General features: G+C 39.7%; 4 protein-coding genes across 5 annotated transcripts; 2 read left to right on the top strand and 2 right to left on the bottom strand.

Annotated features, from left to right (window-relative positions):
• Positions 1–6: 6 nt before the first annotated feature.
• Positions 7–4486, bottom strand: tdg.2 (thymine DNA glycosylase, tandem duplicate 2; the record flags this gene model as incomplete). Its single annotated transcript, XM_079695061.1, is given in 5 exon segments — positions 7–72; positions 245–414; positions 417–443; positions 1691–2022; positions 3679–4486. Coding segments are annotated over 5 exon segments (651 nt in total), but the record flags the coding sequence as incomplete, so codon positions are not given.
• Positions 4487–4692: 206 nt separating this feature from the next.
• ddias (DNA damage-induced apoptosis suppressor) lies at positions 4693–10693 on the bottom strand. The gene is made up of 5 exons (XM_079695059.1): positions 10319–10693; positions 9674–9835; positions 8599–8698; positions 8195–8487; positions 4693–6704 (listed from the first exon to the last, which is right to left on the bottom strand). The coding sequence occupies exons 1-5, from the start codon at positions 10438–10440 to the stop codon at positions 5093–5095; spliced, it is 2289 nt and encodes a 762-aa protein (XP_079551185.1). The 5' UTR covers positions 10441–10693; the 3' UTR covers positions 4693–5092.
• Positions 10694–11535: 842 nt separating this feature from the next.
• On the top strand, positions 11536–14040 carry uqcc6 (ubiquinol-cytochrome c reductase complex assembly factor 6). 2 transcript variants are annotated; one of them, XM_079695058.1, is made up of 3 exons: positions 11536–11697; positions 12226–12342; positions 13514–14040. In XM_079695058.1, exons 2-3 carry the CDS (start codon positions 12235–12237, stop codon positions 13634–13636), a joined length of 231 nt encoding a protein of 76 aa, XP_079551184.1. In that variant the 5' UTR covers positions 11536–11697; positions 12226–12234; the 3' UTR covers positions 13637–14040. The 2 variants fall into 2 exon arrangements, with proteins under 2 accessions (XP_079551184.1, XP_079551183.1); XM_079695057.1 differs by having other exon boundaries at positions 11539–11697; positions 12223–12342.
• Positions 14041–14781: 741 nt separating this feature from the next.
• efcab10 (EF-hand calcium binding domain 10) lies at positions 14782–16261 on the top strand. Its single transcript, XM_079695060.1, has 4 exons — positions 14782–14906; positions 15383–15547; positions 15847–15937; positions 16046–16261. Exons 1-4 carry the CDS (start codon positions 14804–14806, stop codon positions 16089–16091), a joined length of 405 nt encoding a protein of 134 aa, XP_079551186.1. The 5' UTR covers positions 14782–14803; the 3' UTR covers positions 16092–16261.
• Positions 16262–16895: the final 634 nt, after the last annotated feature.

The following is a 16895-nucleotide window of genomic DNA, read 5'->3' as shown; positions in this document are numbered from 1 at the left end:
ACAGAAATGGTTTCCTGGGTTCGGGTAATGGCGTCCTTTGTACGCCGACAGCAGTCCCGGGTTAATTCCAATCTGAGGAGAAACATGAAGGTGTTACCATGGCAACAGACAGGGAAAATGTACCGTTGTTTTGTGTCTGAAACCTTTTTTCTACATCTGGCACCACTTAATCACTCAAACAAACAAACAAATACATACATATTGCTATTGGGAATGATCTCCCTATCTCCAGTTAATAACTCACTATCAAGATGTCCAGGTTATAGGTGATGACGTCCGGCAGGGTTTTGGTCATCACCTCCTCCACTGACATGCCGTTGAAGCGGTTCAGAGCCCGTTTGGCTTTTTTCGCTGCCTCGATCTCGTTCTCCTCCTCGGTCGACTTTCCATCTTCTGTCTGCTGCTTCGGAGGCCGCCGCGCTTCTTCTTCACCGGCGTAGCCACTGAAACAGAGTGTGACATTTATTAAGCAGCAGCGGCTGTAAAGACCCTGCTGCAGTTAATGACTGAAACATTAGCTCATAATCATGTTTATTGTCTCTTTGTACTCTGGCACAACAATTTCCTTCGGGATAAATAAAGTCCTATCTTATCTTATCTAATCTGTTTATTGTGTTGCACCGTTGGAGGAGCCTGTGACCTAAGATTGTCATTGTCATAACTACACTGTAGCTATGCACCCATGACAACAGAGTCTTGAATCCATCTCATAATCGTCTTTTTTGTACTTTTTAGGCGATAGTAGACCAAAGTTAGCATTACCAAAATGTGGCTGTTGAAATTCAGATATGAGTCCAAGACTATACCAGCATGTCTGGAATGATCTGCATTTTTATCGTTGCCGTTTGAAGCTGAGCGTTCATTTGAATCACTTGTACTTTCAGTTTGCCTTTGTTTGACAATATCATTTAAAGGTCCCCTATCATACTGTTTTTCATCAATATATTATAGGTCTCAGATATATACAAACATGTCTCTGAAGCGTTTGGCTCCAAACACCAAACAGATCATTGCAGCATTACCCATAATCCCCTCTGTTTCAGCCCTGTTTCCAAAGTGCTGATTCTCTGTCTGTTACTTTAGATGAGGGGGGGGGTGGGGGGGGGGGGGGGGGGGGGGGTACCTTGGTTGCTGATTGGCTAATGGTTACATAAGCCAAAAAATCGTTATGACATCATAAAGTGGCCAAAATCTGATCAGCTCATTTTCAGACAGGTTTTTATAGAAATGGATCAGGACAAAAAGAGAGAGAATCTTTGTTCCTGAAACTTTCAGAGTCTCTTTACACAGAGGGGACACATGTTGATTTAGAAGAGACATGGAGAAGAGGGGACACATGTTGATGTAGAAGAGACATGAAGAAGAGGAGACACATGTTGATGTAGAAGAGACATGAAGAAGAGGGGACACATGTTGATGTAGAAGAGACATGAAGAAGAGGGGACACATGTTGATGTAGAAGAGATATGGAGAAGAGGGGACACATGTTGATGTAGAAGAGACATGAAGAAGAGGGGACACATGTTGATGTAGAAGAGACATGGAGAAGAGGGGACACATGTTGATGTAGAAGAGACATGAAGAAGAGGGGACACATGTTGATGTAGAAGAGACATGGAGAAGTGGATTTTGCATAAATGTGTGTGTGTGTGTGCGTGTTAGGGAATACCTTTTTGAAAGCCCTCCCTACCTTGAGGTGGAGCAGCAGGCTGAGGTTGGAGCTGCACGCTGGGCTCCTGCTGCTGCTGCTGGGCTGTGTGTTGGTGCTGAGGGGGGTGCATGTGTCCAGGCTGCTGCTGCTGCTGCTGCTCCCTGAGGTTGGGCTGGTAGGTCAGCTCGTGGTACTGATTCTGGGCCGGGGGGTTGAAGTTCTGGTAGAAAGGTTCCTGGTGAACAGGAGGATCCCGGTGGACGGAGAGCTCCGCCATGACGGGCTCATCTCTGGGACCCTCTGTGTAGAAGCCCATGTTGTTATAGGGCATCACATACTGAGCCTCAGGGTGCTGCTGACTGGACTGGTACCTGGAAGAGAGAGGAGGCGTGAGAGAGGAAGAAGAAGGACGGTTAAAGAAAGAAGGAGGTGAGAAAAATAGGACCGGACACAGCAAGAAGGGACAGAGTGTTACTGGTGTTTGATGGCGTGCTGGAAGGAAAAGTAGGCGAGACAAACTTACAAGACACAATACTTACAAACAATCATGCTCGGATAACCACTTGTTTGTATTCTCTGCATTTCATTCAGCGTAGAGTGTGTTAATCAAGCTCTAAATGTAATGATTTATGTGGTTTATTGGTTGATTTTGAGAAGGCAAGACACAAGATAAAAACTAAATGTCAAGATGATCCTGGCCTATTATCGAAACACGCGATAAATGATCTTCAAAATATACTTTGAACTCTTAATATGGCACTATCAAATCACCTGACTTTCCATTATCCGCATAAACAAAATATCATGCATTACCTATACTTTGATCACTTTTAGTAAACATTCTTTTGAGTAAATGAAAACTAACAATCTTAAAAAACGGTAGTCATAAATCATGAAAAGGCCTTTTCTTTCTTAAATTATCATTTCTGTATTTTTTTTTATCAAGATCTTTGTCTCACTTCTCTAGCGTGATAGCGAGCTAGAATGCTATTTCAAGTAACTCATCTGGGAATATTTTCACAATTATGCCGATATTGAAAACTCGTAATTTTGTCAGCTGGTCGCCTTCAAATTATATATCGTTCCATCTCCTACATTTGACCATATAACCTTAGATAACCCTCTCTCATTGCACCTACAAACAGGAACACCACCCTTTGGCTGACCAGAATGGAATGAAGACATCGATACTGTGATTGAAATCAACTACGGGTCAAACGTGTGGAGAGTGTATTCAGATCTAATGCTTGCCAATAGGCCGCAGAGTGATTTATGAAGCCGGTAGCGAGTGGCCGTGTAATTACAGTCTTTATTACCAGGGTTGGAAGACATCTAAAGAGAAGTTATACTGTCAAAGATTAACTTTTGGGTCTTCAAATGACTGCAATTATTACAATTATATAAAAAAAAATCATGATAGCAATTTAGATAATGTTTTTGAGAACAAAAAAAAAACATGTTTTAGTAGCTTAAATGTTTGTGTGTCCACTTTTTTATTTGTTTCACGGATTATTTTTTAAAGTAATTTATAATTCTTCAGATTATATAAAACAATTGTATCCAGTGAATTACACTACAACAATTGCCATGTATTTTGTTTTCATTAACTGACTAAATGTCAAGGTAATCTGACCCAAACCTGATATGATACATACCTGAATTATTACTCAGGGTTATATTGATTGAGTGTATTAGTCACGGTTTTTTTTAACACATTGTATTACACAGTTGTTAATATGTTTAATAATTCAACTGTCACTTCCTACAAGCCAACATATAAAGTACAAAGGTATGCATGATGTCGTGCGGTTCAAAATGTAGTTCATTTGTCTTCATCTCATGCATGAAAAGGAAGAAACATGTCATTATTATCCTTAATGATGACACTGTCACTTGCTACAAGCCCACATGTAAAGTATACAGGTATGCATGATCAACATGCAGTGTATTTCTCTGAATCTCATGCATGCAAATGAGGAAACATGAGAAGTTTTCCATGACCTGCTGCCACCTCTACAACAACTCACCACTGCTGAAAATAATCCGTAGGAACCGTCAGTGATGTATACTGGTTTTCTTCCATCTTAACAGTTGACTTATTTCAACAAATGTACATTCATTCTGCTGCAAGGGCATCAATACACACTGGACATGTGGATTGTTTGAAGAGTATTGTTGTTATTGTAGCACATTCGGTTCATTTCTGCACAAAGGAGACGGATGGACGGCTAACACAGGAAGAAGGAATCTGTGGCTAACAGGGAAGCTAACAACATTACGGAGTCCTACAGCTGCGGAAAAACAGGAACTAGCCTCTATGTTAATGAAAAATAAACATTTAGGAGGAATCTAACATACCTGTTATACATTTTGTTCTTTAGTTTTCAAATAGGGAGACGGGGGGCTGGGAATCCTCCCAAAACAAAGACCATTTAAACTTCAACATTTCCTGTAGCCCAGAGGGAGGCGCGCTCAGCGCCACCTGTCGGCCAGGAGGGGAACTGCAGGGGGAAATACAAATAAATAAATAAAAAACATTATTTACGTCTATGTTATTACCAAATGTTTTAATTTAATAAAGATGTATTAACTTCATATGCACTCAATCATTTTAATTATGTACAATTTTGGGCTACCTTAGTTTTGCTTAAATCCATGTTATGCTACTACTTTTTATTCACCTACATTACTTATTTGAAGATTCAGATTATCTTTAAGACTACTCGCTGTAATGATAACAATAATATTCTATTAATAAACTATTTCGCAGTCATTTCTTAAACAAAAATGGGAGAAATGCGGTTTATAACCTATTGAATATGTAGATGTCATGCCTCTCTATTAAATATAATATGTGTGCTGTGATTTGTCCGACCGGCCCACTTCGGTACCGGCCCATCAGGATTCGTCCCGAATGTCCCGATGGCCAGTCCGCCACTGTGCGTACACTTCCAAAAGAAAAACTCTCCTTTTTGGTTTGGAACCAGCAATTACTGTCTGTCTCTTTAAAGGGTTAAATGCAATACAAAAATCATCATCAATCAATTTGAACATTTTTATCCAATGGTTCTTAGAGGTGGAAGCAGCAGTTAATTGATCACATACTCACACGATCATACACTTATCATTAAGGACAGAGAGCAGCAGCAGAAAGTCTTTAGTGCAGATCAAATCAACAATGTGTCACAGGCGGCACATTGTACAAGGCCAACAGTGAAGGCATGTAGTGTGGAGTAAGGTATATATAAAAGGATCATTTTAGGGGAAATTCCTCCTTTAAAGTGCACAAAGCAAGCGGTGAGACAGGAATGGTTTCTCCTGACCTGCCTTCAACAGCCTCTCTCCTATCTTAAGTATTTCATATATATGTTAGATCTTTAGTGTGCCAGCTTAAAAACATTTATAAGATACATTCATTCTATAATCCATTTGCAAAGGCCTTCAGACCGAGTCAGAAAACAGATCTCTAGACCAATCACAGGCCTCGTTGTCATCAAGGGAGTCACAGTTAGTTCGATCCAGACTCCCCTCATCAGTCTCAAAACTTCTCTGTGATGTCAGGTTTTGATCCAACAGAGTCCTTTTACAGTTCACCTTTTCTCCCTGCCGCCCCAAACCACTGCTGCTGTTCTCAGTCCGCAGTCTCCTCCTGAGCTTCACACTCAGCTGGGTTTCAGCAGCGGGACTCGGAGGAACAATCACTTCATTGTCCGACACATCACAATTACTATGATGCTGCTGCTGAGCCAGTAGATGTTCTTTATGCTTTTCTGGTTTCCAAAACCTCCTTTTTGGGGTGAATCTGCTGCTCTGTCTGCTGGATGTCGTACTCCGCTCCACGTTTTCTTTCGTGGACGTTCTGTCACACTGCGGCAGCTGCTTAGACCTGTTTGATTGACGCAGAGGAGAGGTGGTACTGGCTCTCTTGTTACTGCCCTTATCAGACTGATTTGGGTGAACAGCAGAAGAGTCTTGACTGTCAGGACTGAGTTCGGCGAATGACCCGGTCACAGCTGCTTTTACGATGGGGGTGGACTGACAGGGAGGGATGAAGTCAAACTCTATGGTGCTTGGAATTAAACTGTCTCTGTTATTGCACTTTTTAGTTTCAAGTGTATCTTTGTCTGGTGTTAAATGCGTATCCTTGTCACTGCTTAGGTGCTGTTGGTTTGGTTTGGATAGCAGTGGGCAGCTTTTAGTTTCTGCACGTGTGTCAATCTGGTTTGTGTTCATATTGCTTAAAAGAGAACTGCCGAACAGGTCTGCCGAACAATTGTAGGATTCTTCTTCAAGCTGCTCTTCTTCATTTTCAAAAGATAGAAGACTAGCTTTGAAGTCTTTCAGATAACACTCAGGGGAACACACGCTTCTGACTTGAATCTGGTTTGAATATCCAACAGGACTCTTATGTACCCGGTCAGATAAATCCCCTCCACTCGGCGCAGGTGTATTTGTAATATCCAGAACCGCCTGTGAGTTCCTTTGACGAGCAGAAGGTGACTTATGTGATACGTTCTCGATCGGTGAACGGACTTCCAGGTTGTTTCTTTCTGTTTCTTTCTGATTCTGCACGTTTAAATGTGGCTTTGCTTCACTAACAATGTTCCAATCTTTGCTTTCCTCATTTAAAAACTCCGTAAGACTCTCAGAGAAAGGAAAATCCTCCCAGGCCAAGGAGCTGGACAGGAAGGATTTGGTGAGATCTCTGGTAGAAATCTCCTTAGTCTTTGATCTGTTCAGGCCAGGTGGGGGAGGACTGAACCAAGTGTCTTTGACGGGGGTGTTTCCGACAGCTTTCTCAATGGATGAACAGGGGGATTCGGCGAATGATGGACTTTTGGAAGGAGTGCGCTCGCGACCTCTCTCCTCCTGGTTCCCCCAGCTGCCTCTCGGAGCAGGATGTGGTGTTGTGTTCTTGTATGTGTGTCGGCTGTTCTCCTCTCTGCCCTCCTGAGTGCTGCAGCTCCCCTCCTGCTCTGCTGATGAGGTAATTAGTCCTAGGGATTGTTGCCATGGAGGGGTTGGAGAAAGGCTGCTGTCTTGGTTCTGTGAACTAGGATGAAAACAATAGCAACTGTCAAGAAATGTCTTAAAAGTGAACAATTTATTCAGTCACGCCACTTGACACTGAAAAATCTCTACTTTTGAATAAATAAATAACAGGATATAGACCAAGCCCCCAGGAAGTGCGCTCGACTCGGATGAAAATATTCGTAGTGTCCAAACGGCGTTACTACAATTTCCGTATCAGTCCGTGACGTCACCCGGCCCAGAAAGACTTTTTCCCATTGACTAACATCGGGAAAGAGACGTCTGTAAATCAGCGGATACTTTAAAAAATAACTAAATAAACTACCCAGTATGAACTATTTTATAGCCCTTATTCTAATCATTCGGTCCTTAAAGTTGTAAAATACACTAAAAGCCGAATCTAGATTTATTTTCTCTCAATTCATTCTAGTGAGCCGAGAGTGGGAGCTCCGGGGGCGGGGCTTAAGGGGCGCATGCTCTGTGAGCGCAGATAGGGGGTGTTTCTCAATGTCGAGGACGCTTGCTTGGTAGCACATGTCTTCCGAGTCACTTCCTTCAGAAGTGAGGCAAGAATCCTTCCTGGCATTCGGAAAACGAAGAGTGGAACAGGCGAGCAAGTGTGCGTCATATGAGAGGCCTCGCCTTACATTTTCCGCCACAGATTTTGGGAAATTGGTCCGTGCGCAAAGCATTCTGGGGATTTTAAGGACGCGAAGTCTACCCATGTGCAGCCTCGAAATTTTCCCCAAACCAAGGACGCGGCCTCGGTGGAATTACAAGTATGCTGTACATTGGAACGGTCCTTCTGCGCCACTTGATGACGTAGCATCCTTGAAATATTGGCTTGGAAGCCAGTTTCCTCGAGATTGAGAAACGGCCTCTGTCTTTGGCGGAAATCCCGCTCCATTTAAGGCGGGGCCTCTCATATGACGCACACCTGCACACCTGTTAGCCTGTTCCACCATTCTTTGTTTTCCGAGGATAGGAAGGATTCTTGCCTCGCTTCTGAAGGACCTGATTCGGAAGACATGTGCTACAAAACAAGCGTCCTCGACATTGAGAAACACCCACAGGTTCTTCTGCTCTGAAAGCAAGGCATGATGGGTAATCTGTGACGTTTCGCTCTATCAAAAGTCGGGCCTTTTTGTCCTCATGCGCCAATGAGCAGCTCTCATAGGAACGAACGAGACCCTGCCTCCCACGCTGTATCCAGTTCTTATTATACATCCATGGTATAGACAGATAAAGATTGTTCCAAATAATAAACATGGTGTACGTACGGACACATTGACCCCTCCATGATGAGACAGCCCTGCTAACTCCTGTTTTAACATATTTTTTAATATAACTCTTACAAAAGCTGTTGGATTATCCATTTCAGATAAATCCATCTCACTTATTTATAATTATTTGGTATTAGTGTCTGGTCGTTACAGAGTCAGAAACACAGATACTACAAACTACATTATCAGATAGATACTTTAGTTATCAGTTGCTTCTTAATGTCCTTACCTTTGAGATGACTGGGATAAGAGACCTGAGACATTTAGTGTCGTGTTATTGAAGCTGTTTGGAAAATGTTCAGGGATCAGCAGCAGGGTCTGGGGTCCGGGGGCTTTGCTGGGATCAGAGGATCCCCGCTCATATTCTGCAGCTCTCTGAAGAAGGGTCCGATAATAACTGACCACAGAGTAGCCTGAGAGGCCCGCAGCGTTGGGGAGAATCATCTGACTGGCAATAAAGTGAGCGTCACTGCTGGGGCCATTCGCAGCAGGCTCTCCAAACCAGGGCCCACTTCCTGATTCCTGAAGGACACAAGAACAGGAACCGCTGAGATCAAGAAGACTACATACAAATGACATTCAATAAAACACACAATTTGGACATGTTGTTCAAAATCCTAATTGCAATTGTACCTTAATACCAAAGATGAAATGCCTCCCAATGAAGCAGTCCTGCACAGCCTTCTCCAGAAACGTGGATCTGTTTGATGCTCCATCCAAACTCTGCACCAACCTACAACAACACATTACATATCATTTATCATACAGAAACTAAAGAAATCCACACTGCTTTCCACTGAACCGGAAAAGAGTTTAGTGAAAAGTAACTTAACCCTGGTCACATGAATCCTCTGGAACACAGGGTTCCTCCCAACACTGTTTTAGAGCCGTTATAAAACAATGTAATGTAATGTTACATCACACCTGACAGAAAAACGTTCACTAATGTCGTACCAACTAAGATTAGCGCAAAAAATAATGCTTATAAGATAGTATCTGAGAAGTAATAAGAGGAGGAGATGTTTGAATGGTGATGTACACAGTGATAGGTGTTAAGGACTAACGGTTATAATTAATAAATACATTTGTATTTATTTTAGGATCTTTTCATACAATCATACGTATTGGGATCATTTGTATTAATGTGGAGCGGAGGGAGAGGGTGACGAGCATAAGTTTCACTTTCCTTTTTTATTTCAATTCCAGCTTTGGTCATGAAGAATATGTTACTCTATTGTCCACGTTCATAAAGCATAAAACAACAGCATCAGAGCACGGTGCAGAGTCTCTAGATGAGTCCCTCGTTCTTATTAAACATCCATGTTGTAGTCCGCTGTATAGAAAACTGTAGTTTCCATAGTTTCCCCACAGCAGCAGACGCACATTCATGACGTCCGCTGGCGCATCATAAACACGTCGGATAGTGAAAGTGCATTCGGATTCTCTAAAGTACCGCAGTCTCTTCTACTAAGTCCTTTTGAATTCTCCTATCCACTATCCCTTAACCCCGTGACGTTTCACTCAGAGGTCAAGGAATAGACGATAGGGTTAGAATTTAGGAGCTCATTTTTGGATTATCCGACCGCAACCCATCACTCTATTCATTGGGAATATAACCGCCATACTTAGTATGTAAGTATACAACACTGATGGAAGTTTATATTGCTGAAGTGTGGAGTTGCTTGACAGATATTTTGTCCGTTCTCACCTCTGTAAACCACTTGCATGAATACCAAAGAATTGGTTCAAGCAGCCTCCAAATACTGTTATTCCAAATATAAAGGTGTCCCGGACGACTCTCAGAGAGAGACGGTATCTGTACTCCACCTGCTCCCTCAGACAGCTGCAACCACACTTAGAGCATCTGCATCTGAGGAGCGGACAGAAGAGGAGACACTCAATGTGAGAGAGATTTATAGATGGGTAATAACAAGTTAACTGAGCATTGTAGAAATACATGAATGTGTTTTGCCTTTGAGCTAACTTAGATACAGTAGATGTCAGCAAAGTAACTACATATATTAAATAAATGTAGTGGAGTAGAAGTACACTATTTACCTTTGAATTGTAGTGGGGCAGAAGTACAAAGTGGCAAGAAATGTAAATAAATGAATCAAGTAAAGTACACATCTCTCAAAAAGCACATTACTTTAGTACATGTACTTAGTTACCACTGATTTTACTTAAGTATGACTTCCACTACTTCTTCCACTTCTGCATTTCACCTCTCTGCTATGTGATCTCGGTCTAGAGTTGTTAGTCGCAGTAATGTTTAAAAATCCAATCCATTGGACCCAGCATTTCTCCTTCACAGAGGAAATAAGTGTTGTTTTGTGTATATTTGTGCTTTTACCTCGTCGTGTCCTCCTGTTGAACATCAATCCTCGAGAAGCAGCCTTTACAGCTCGGATAAAACACACATGCATCTTTCAGAGACAACACAGCACAATCCACCAGAGCCCTTCTAACAGACATGAAGTGACTGAAGCTACTCTGCAGCTAACATGCTAACCTGAGGCTAACTAACACTTCGTTCTTACAACACGCATGAAGTGTTATATTTACTTAATTATAACGGAAGAAACTTTCATTAAACAACACTTATTAATTAAAATAGAAAAAACACTAAAATAGTCACTTTCTGACTGTAAACGTCTCTTAAACTAAATAAAAACATTGCCCTCCCTTTTCTGCCCAACTTGTCCTTCTACTTGTTTTGAATCCTGGCGGTTAGAGAAGCAGTGCTGCCCCCTAGCGGACAGGAGGTGAACAACTGAATTATTAAATGCTATAATGAAATATAATATTAAAATTGTATTTCTGGATCTTTTAGTTAGTATTTTACTGTAGTTATATGTCCTTATAGAGCACACTGTTTCGCTACACATCCCACAATACAATTTTTCACTTGGAAATTCAGTAATGTAAAAATAAAAAATAAACACCTTTCTGTTCACTGATTTAACAAAATAAATCAAATGAAACGAAGGTACAGATTTCTTGGTTTCTGTTTCTTTTTTGTATTTAGGTAAAACACTAAAGATTTGCATTTACTCAATGATCAACTACTTTTGCACTACCGCTAGATGGCGGCAACACTTGTTCCTGTGAATGCACCAACACACATTTAAACCGTAGAAGATGGCAGACACAAAGATGGTGTATTTTATAATGCGCATCACTCCGCAGTAGAAAATAGGACCAGTTCAACATACACAAACATTCTGCAAAGTCAACATCATAACCTGATATCTGAACCATATCTATTCAATAAGAATAATTCAGATATGATTCACTCTTTTTTTTTAACTCATCCCTTCTAAACTGGATTAACAATGTAAATTGAACGATTTTAACACAGGGCACATAGCTTCAACACAAATGCTATTGTAAGATGTAGCCTACATCACAAACCAGTCTTAAAACGGTGGGACAGAAAACAAGTAAACTTAAAACTTAAAAAGGCATAATAATTCACCTAAAAGCTGAGCCTGGCTACAAATGTACAAACAGGCGACAGAAAACGCTATCTTTGTGGTATCCTTAAAAATGTGCAGAGTAACTGTCCCTATTATTTTAACATATCTTTGTGTTAGCTAAACAGCATGACCTGCCTTCTTGTCCCAATGACAGACATTAGGGTTTAAGGTGTTGGAAATATGCTTTTCAGTGCTGTCTTTTCTTTAAATTACAGTTAAAGTAACTGAAAAGGACTAACTAGCGTCACTATATGTAAGTTTGTGTCCATTACTCTCTCACCCTTTATTGTTTTTCTAACTTCTAGGCATGCTAACTGTGACATAAGGGCTAACATTGACAGCAGTTCCCTGTTACTAGGTTTAATGTACTGGTGGTTATTAATCCTATTTTAAGTAGTACTTGTTAGATATTTGTACATGCATGTATATGTTATTCAAATAGTGACTTTTACTTTGCTAGAAATCCCTTATTGTAACGCATACCCTTAAAGACTCTATACAGGATCCAATTTGTGATCAATAACACTATCTCTTTATATGATTAGCTCCTGATTTTGGCATTATTTTACATTTTAACAGCACCTATAACTTAGCAAGAAAACAGCACATTTGACTTGGCACCAATTTAAAAAAAGGGGAGCAAACAAAAACAGATGCCTCTTTTTGTCATACATTATAGATAAACACGTGTACTGTAAAAACTACATGCAACAAATAAAGCATCTATGTTAGTCTGCTTTGACTTGTTTACTAATATATCTCCCTCTCTTTCTTCCAGAAGTCTGTAAAGATGCCAGCCGGTGTGTCTTGGCCTCGGTACATGAGGATGCTTGGTGCCAGTATGCTGTCCATGTTTGCAGGAGCACAGCTCGTCCATCAGTACTACCTGCCTGATCTGGTAAAGAAAGAGAAGATTAATAGAGATTACAAATATATAAACGTCATTGTATTGCACCTTTCATACAAGAAATGCAGCTGAAAGTAGTTTACAATGAAGACATGATATGCTCTGAATGCCTCACATGACATAGAATGAACACAAAACAAGGATATGACAAAAAATACATTTTAACCCATAAGAACCCGGATCCATTTCTACTTTTGGGAAAATTAAGGGGAACATAATTTAGACTAAATAGACCACCTAGAAGACATTTCTGACAAGAACCCCCCCGAGTGTCAAATATCTGAAATGTGACATATATGTCCACTTTAATGGTAAAATAACTCTTATATAACTTCATTAATGAGGATGATTTTTTGGTTTAAATTAGTTTGAACATTCTTTGAATTGAAGAATAAGAACATATTAACTCAATATAATTGAATAATATTTCTAATTGTGCATATATGTCACTTTTGGGTTTACTGTGTTTTACTGTGACACCAGTGTCACAGCGATGTTTGTCTCATTTCTTTCATATCAATTTGATCAAGAAATGTTTCCACAACAGGTTAAATGTAACAAAGGACATTTTATGTGGCATCTTAATTTTTAAATGGCTTGAATTTTACCTTTAGCAACAAAAAAACGTTCCAAATGTAGCTAGTTCTGTCACATGTGTCACATATGCCTCCTGTAGCACCTTGGGATTGCTGTGAGCGATGAAAGGTGCTTTATAAATCAAATGTATTATTATTATGTGTTAGCCTGGCACATGGACATCTTGGACATGTTGTCATGGGAACACAAAATCACATAACCTGGCCCAGGTTAAATAAGATGATAAAATAAATACCACCTACTTCATAATAAAATAACAATGAAAATAGAATAGATATAGTACGCAAAGTGTTTCACAGTGTCCAGTTTTTTTCATTCATTCTCTGTTTTTCTCTACTGTGGTAAAGTCAATACGAAAGATAGACTTTTACTGTTGTGATGATGTGTTAAAACACCCTTTCTAATGTTGCTAGTGTAGCTGCAGAACATACATTAATTTGACGTCAAATTATCAATAGTTAAACAGTTTTGCATGGGATGACAACACACAACACCACCCAACCAAACAGCCCCACTCCTTCAGTGTATGTGTAACATTACTTACTGTTTTATCTGTATCTTTCAGAGTATACCAGAGACCCCACCAAAGCCCGGGGAGCTCATAACGGAGCTGCAGGGCTACAAACTCAGACAAGAAGCTGCTGCTGCTGCGATGGAGGAGTTTAAAGCACAACACAAAGTGGACTGATCTGGAATTACACTTCCTCTGTGTGACGGACGCTCAATCAGCACATTATTTCCAATCTTTGAAACTGCCACTGTCCTGGGAGTACAGTCATGTCTGGGTCATCTGCAAATGGATATTTTCTGTGCTAATGGAGCAAACAAAAGGGGAATAACATGCCAAACTGTTGGTGCCTGGCTCCATGGGATAAGGATCCTCGCTGGAATAAGAGGATTTGCTTTATACAACTATTTTTAATTTATCATTATTGAATGTCTTAGTACTTTCAAACCAAGTGATGAAACGTGTAAGAGAACGCTTCATGAACACACTGTAACTAAGTTATTCTGTTCTTCTCAAAAGTCAATCTTTTGGTTGGTTTTTCCCTAAATATACAACATTTTTGTAATAAAAAATATCATTCTAAACCTTTGTCATTGCTTTGGGGTAAACATGAGTGACACCTTTGAGAAACATGAAAATATGTTTCAGGTTATTTATTTGCACCTGTGTAGGTAGATTTTGTTTGCAGAGAAAAAGACAAGGGATCCATCCTGACACTAAAAACAAACACAAACAACAGACACATCTCTCATAAAAGGACTAGTAAAAAGTACAAGTATACCCTGCTCAACCAAATCTCAAAATAGTTCAAAAACATTTTAAGAAGGAAAACACTAGTACAAACAACATGGACATTCAAAATTCATGTTTGTTTTTTTAACTGCAATTATAACCGGCGTCAGGAAAGATTGCAAATATACTCTGTAAAACTTTTGTTAGAAATCAAATTTACAGTCTATATTAAATGTTGTCTTTTTTTGCCCCAATGTCCTGGAGTGATACAGGCAACTTGATAACAAAAAATACACTGAAGATAGCTGTGAAATAAATGTGTTATGTCAAGGTAATATTGGAAATAATGTCCCTTACATTTAATACGACCTTGTAATTTAAAAATACCGAATTCATAGAAAACATTGGTCAGGAATCGAGCAAACTTTCCACTTTATTAATGAATATATAACTTGTTTAATCGTGTCCCATTTCAACGACAGGAGAAACTTCGTAAGAGTTTAAATTCATTAAAGATAGTTAGTTCACAAAAAAGGTAAAAAGAAATGCGTGCGCGCGTCCCTCAACCATTACGTTGGCGTATCATAGCAACAGGTCAAAACAAAAGTGGGAAAGATGGCGACGCAGGGAGAGGAAGACGCGGCTGAATATCTAAAAAAACACAATATTATCGAGCTGTTGGACAACCTGAGCTGCATGCTCTTCTTCCACAGACCCGGTTAGAGCTTATAGAGAACAAAACATTTACACCCTGTGCTTAAAAACGCTATGTGTTGGCAAAGCTAGCTAGCTAACTTGATTTTAAATACATGCTAGTTTTTGGTTCACTTTTAAGTCACTCATTTTAGCGTATTAACCATATCTGTGCATGATTATAATTTCTCTTTCTGGCTTGTCTGTTTGTCGATACCAATAATAAATATAGGGTTAATACACCGAATTAAAAACACATAATAACCAATAAACATAGCACATTATCTAAGGGTGATTTGTAAAAGGACACAATTACACAAGATGTCTTTTACAAATTGTATTTAATTTAATATAGGATTGCATTGCCGATACATTACTCTGACTATTAGTATTTTTGATTGTTGCAAACTTTCACTAAAATGTAGCTTTACAATGAGAAAAGCAATTTACTTTCCATATTAACTACAAAACATATTCTTTGTGATTGAATTTTTTCCTCAGACAAGCCCAGAGAGTTTCTGATCGAGCAGCTGGAGCAGCTGAAGATTTCTCAGCAGACCGGAATGAAAGGACCAAATCTGTTCAACAACGCCAACCTCGACGCAGTGTTTGGCATCCTGGACCCCACGAATCAGAAACACATTACTTTTGCCCAATACAAACAGGGTAAGCACAGGAAGGGGACACTAGGAGGTATATTTTCTGCACAGATATTGACAATGCACACACTTTGAATGTGAACTCATGTTATTTACATTGGCTGTATTAGTCTAAGCCGGTAAGCCGAGAAAACCAATTCAATGCATTTCACTTATAGGTCTTCAATCATTCTTTCTTTATTAGAACCAATAAGTACTGTTTTTAACACTCCGTTGCCTATTTATGTGTATATTTCAATTTCTTTAAGAAAAATGCAACATGACAACATGAATTGAAATAAATACTCAGAGATGTTTCCTCCACAGCTCTGATGACACTGGGCATTAAAGACATTAATGAATGTCCTGACGGTGCAAATGAAGACAGGATATCCCATGAAACCTTCAGAACCGAAGCGTGAGAGCAGCTTATATAATATAAACAGCATAGCAATTACTATATTTACCAACATTTTAAAATCCCCTTTATTATCAATGTCATTGTTTTATTGCTTTGTTGTTACAGGATGCAAGGCCTACTGAGATGCTCAGCAACATATGAACAACTGTGAACATTTTTGTAATTTTCCACTCAACGGATGTGTTGTTTATTCCACAATATGCTGCTGATGGATTTTGGATGTTTTCATTAACACTTGGCCTTATGTTATGTGGATCCGTGTTTTGAACATTTAGCATATTTTGTATTAATTTTGTTATTAAACTGCTAATATGTACTGATTTGGGTTGTATTTGTTCAAGTATTAATCAGCTTTTTAACACTAAAGTCAACAGTTATATATTCTTGTGGAGTTTCTCCTATAAATGGTTGGTTTTACTCTGATATTGCAATAATAAAATACATCTTTCCTTGTGTTTTGAAATCAAACCACTGATCAGATTACAAAGTCTTCTACCCAGAATTACTTAATATATAAAATAATAATAAATAAATACATTTAGATATAACAGTTTCTGGCCGTGGCTCAGTCGGTAGGGGCTTGGAGTGTGAGCCGTAGGGTTCAAGTCCCCGAACAGACCTGAATTTGGAGTGTGGACTGCTACTTGGAGAGGTCCCAGTTCACCTCCTGGGCCCTGCCGTGTAGCCCTTGAGCAAGGCACCGGACAACCCTCTTCCCCCTCACTCCCATTGCTCCACGGGCGCTGTACAATAGCTGCCCACTGCTCGTACTAGACTCCTGGTACTAGGATGGGTTAAAAGCAGAGAACACATGTCACTGTGTGTGCTGCGTGCTCTGCATGTGTGACCATTAAAGAGGGTTTCATCCCTCCGATTCTATTCTATTCCCATCTTATGTTGTTTGTTTTTATTTTGCTTCTACATTTCTTTATTATTGTATTAATTGATTAACTCC

Source organism: Notothenia rossii (assembly GCF_949606895.1).
Source record: "Notothenia rossii genome assembly, contig: scaffold_601, whole genome shotgun sequence".
Lineage (NCBI taxonomy): Eukaryota > Metazoa > Chordata > Actinopteri > Perciformes > Nototheniidae > Notothenia > Notothenia rossii.
This window is presented reverse-complemented; position numbering and strand designations above follow the sequence as displayed.

Excerpts from the sequence above, each read along its gene's own strand:
- ddias (XM_079695059.1), bottom strand. The coding sequence starts at position 10,440 with ATGTCTGTTAGAAGGGCTCTGGTGGATTGTGCTGTGTTGTCTCTGAAA. Across the intron at positions 8,699-9,673 it reads CATGCAAGTGGTTTACAGAG|GTTGGTGCAGAGTTTGGATG; the intron begins GTGAGAACGGAC and ends GTGTTGTTGTAG. Across the intron at positions 8,488-8,598 it reads ATTTCATCTTTGGTATTAAG|GAATCAGGAAGTGGGCCCTG; the intron begins GTACAATTGCAA and ends TGTGTCCTTCAG.
- uqcc6 (XM_079695058.1), top strand. The coding sequence starts at position 12,235 with ATGCCAGCCGGTGTGTCTTGGCCTCGGTACATGAGGATGCTTGGTGCC. Across the intron at positions 12,343-13,513 it reads AGTACTACCTGCCTGATCTG|AGTATACCAGAGACCCCACC; the intron begins GTAAAGAAAGAG and ends TGTATCTTTCAG.
- efcab10 (XM_079695060.1), top strand. The coding sequence starts at position 14,804 with ATGGCGACGCAGGGAGAGGAAGACGCGGCTGAATATCTAAAAAAACAC. Across the intron at positions 14,907-15,382 it reads GCTCTTCTTCCACAGACCCG|ACAAGCCCAGAGAGTTTCTG; the intron begins GTTAGAGCTTAT and ends TTTTTTCCTCAG. Across the intron at positions 15,938-16,045 it reads GAAACCTTCAGAACCGAAGC|GATGCAAGGCCTACTGAGAT; the intron begins GTGAGAGCAGCT and ends TTGTTGTTACAG.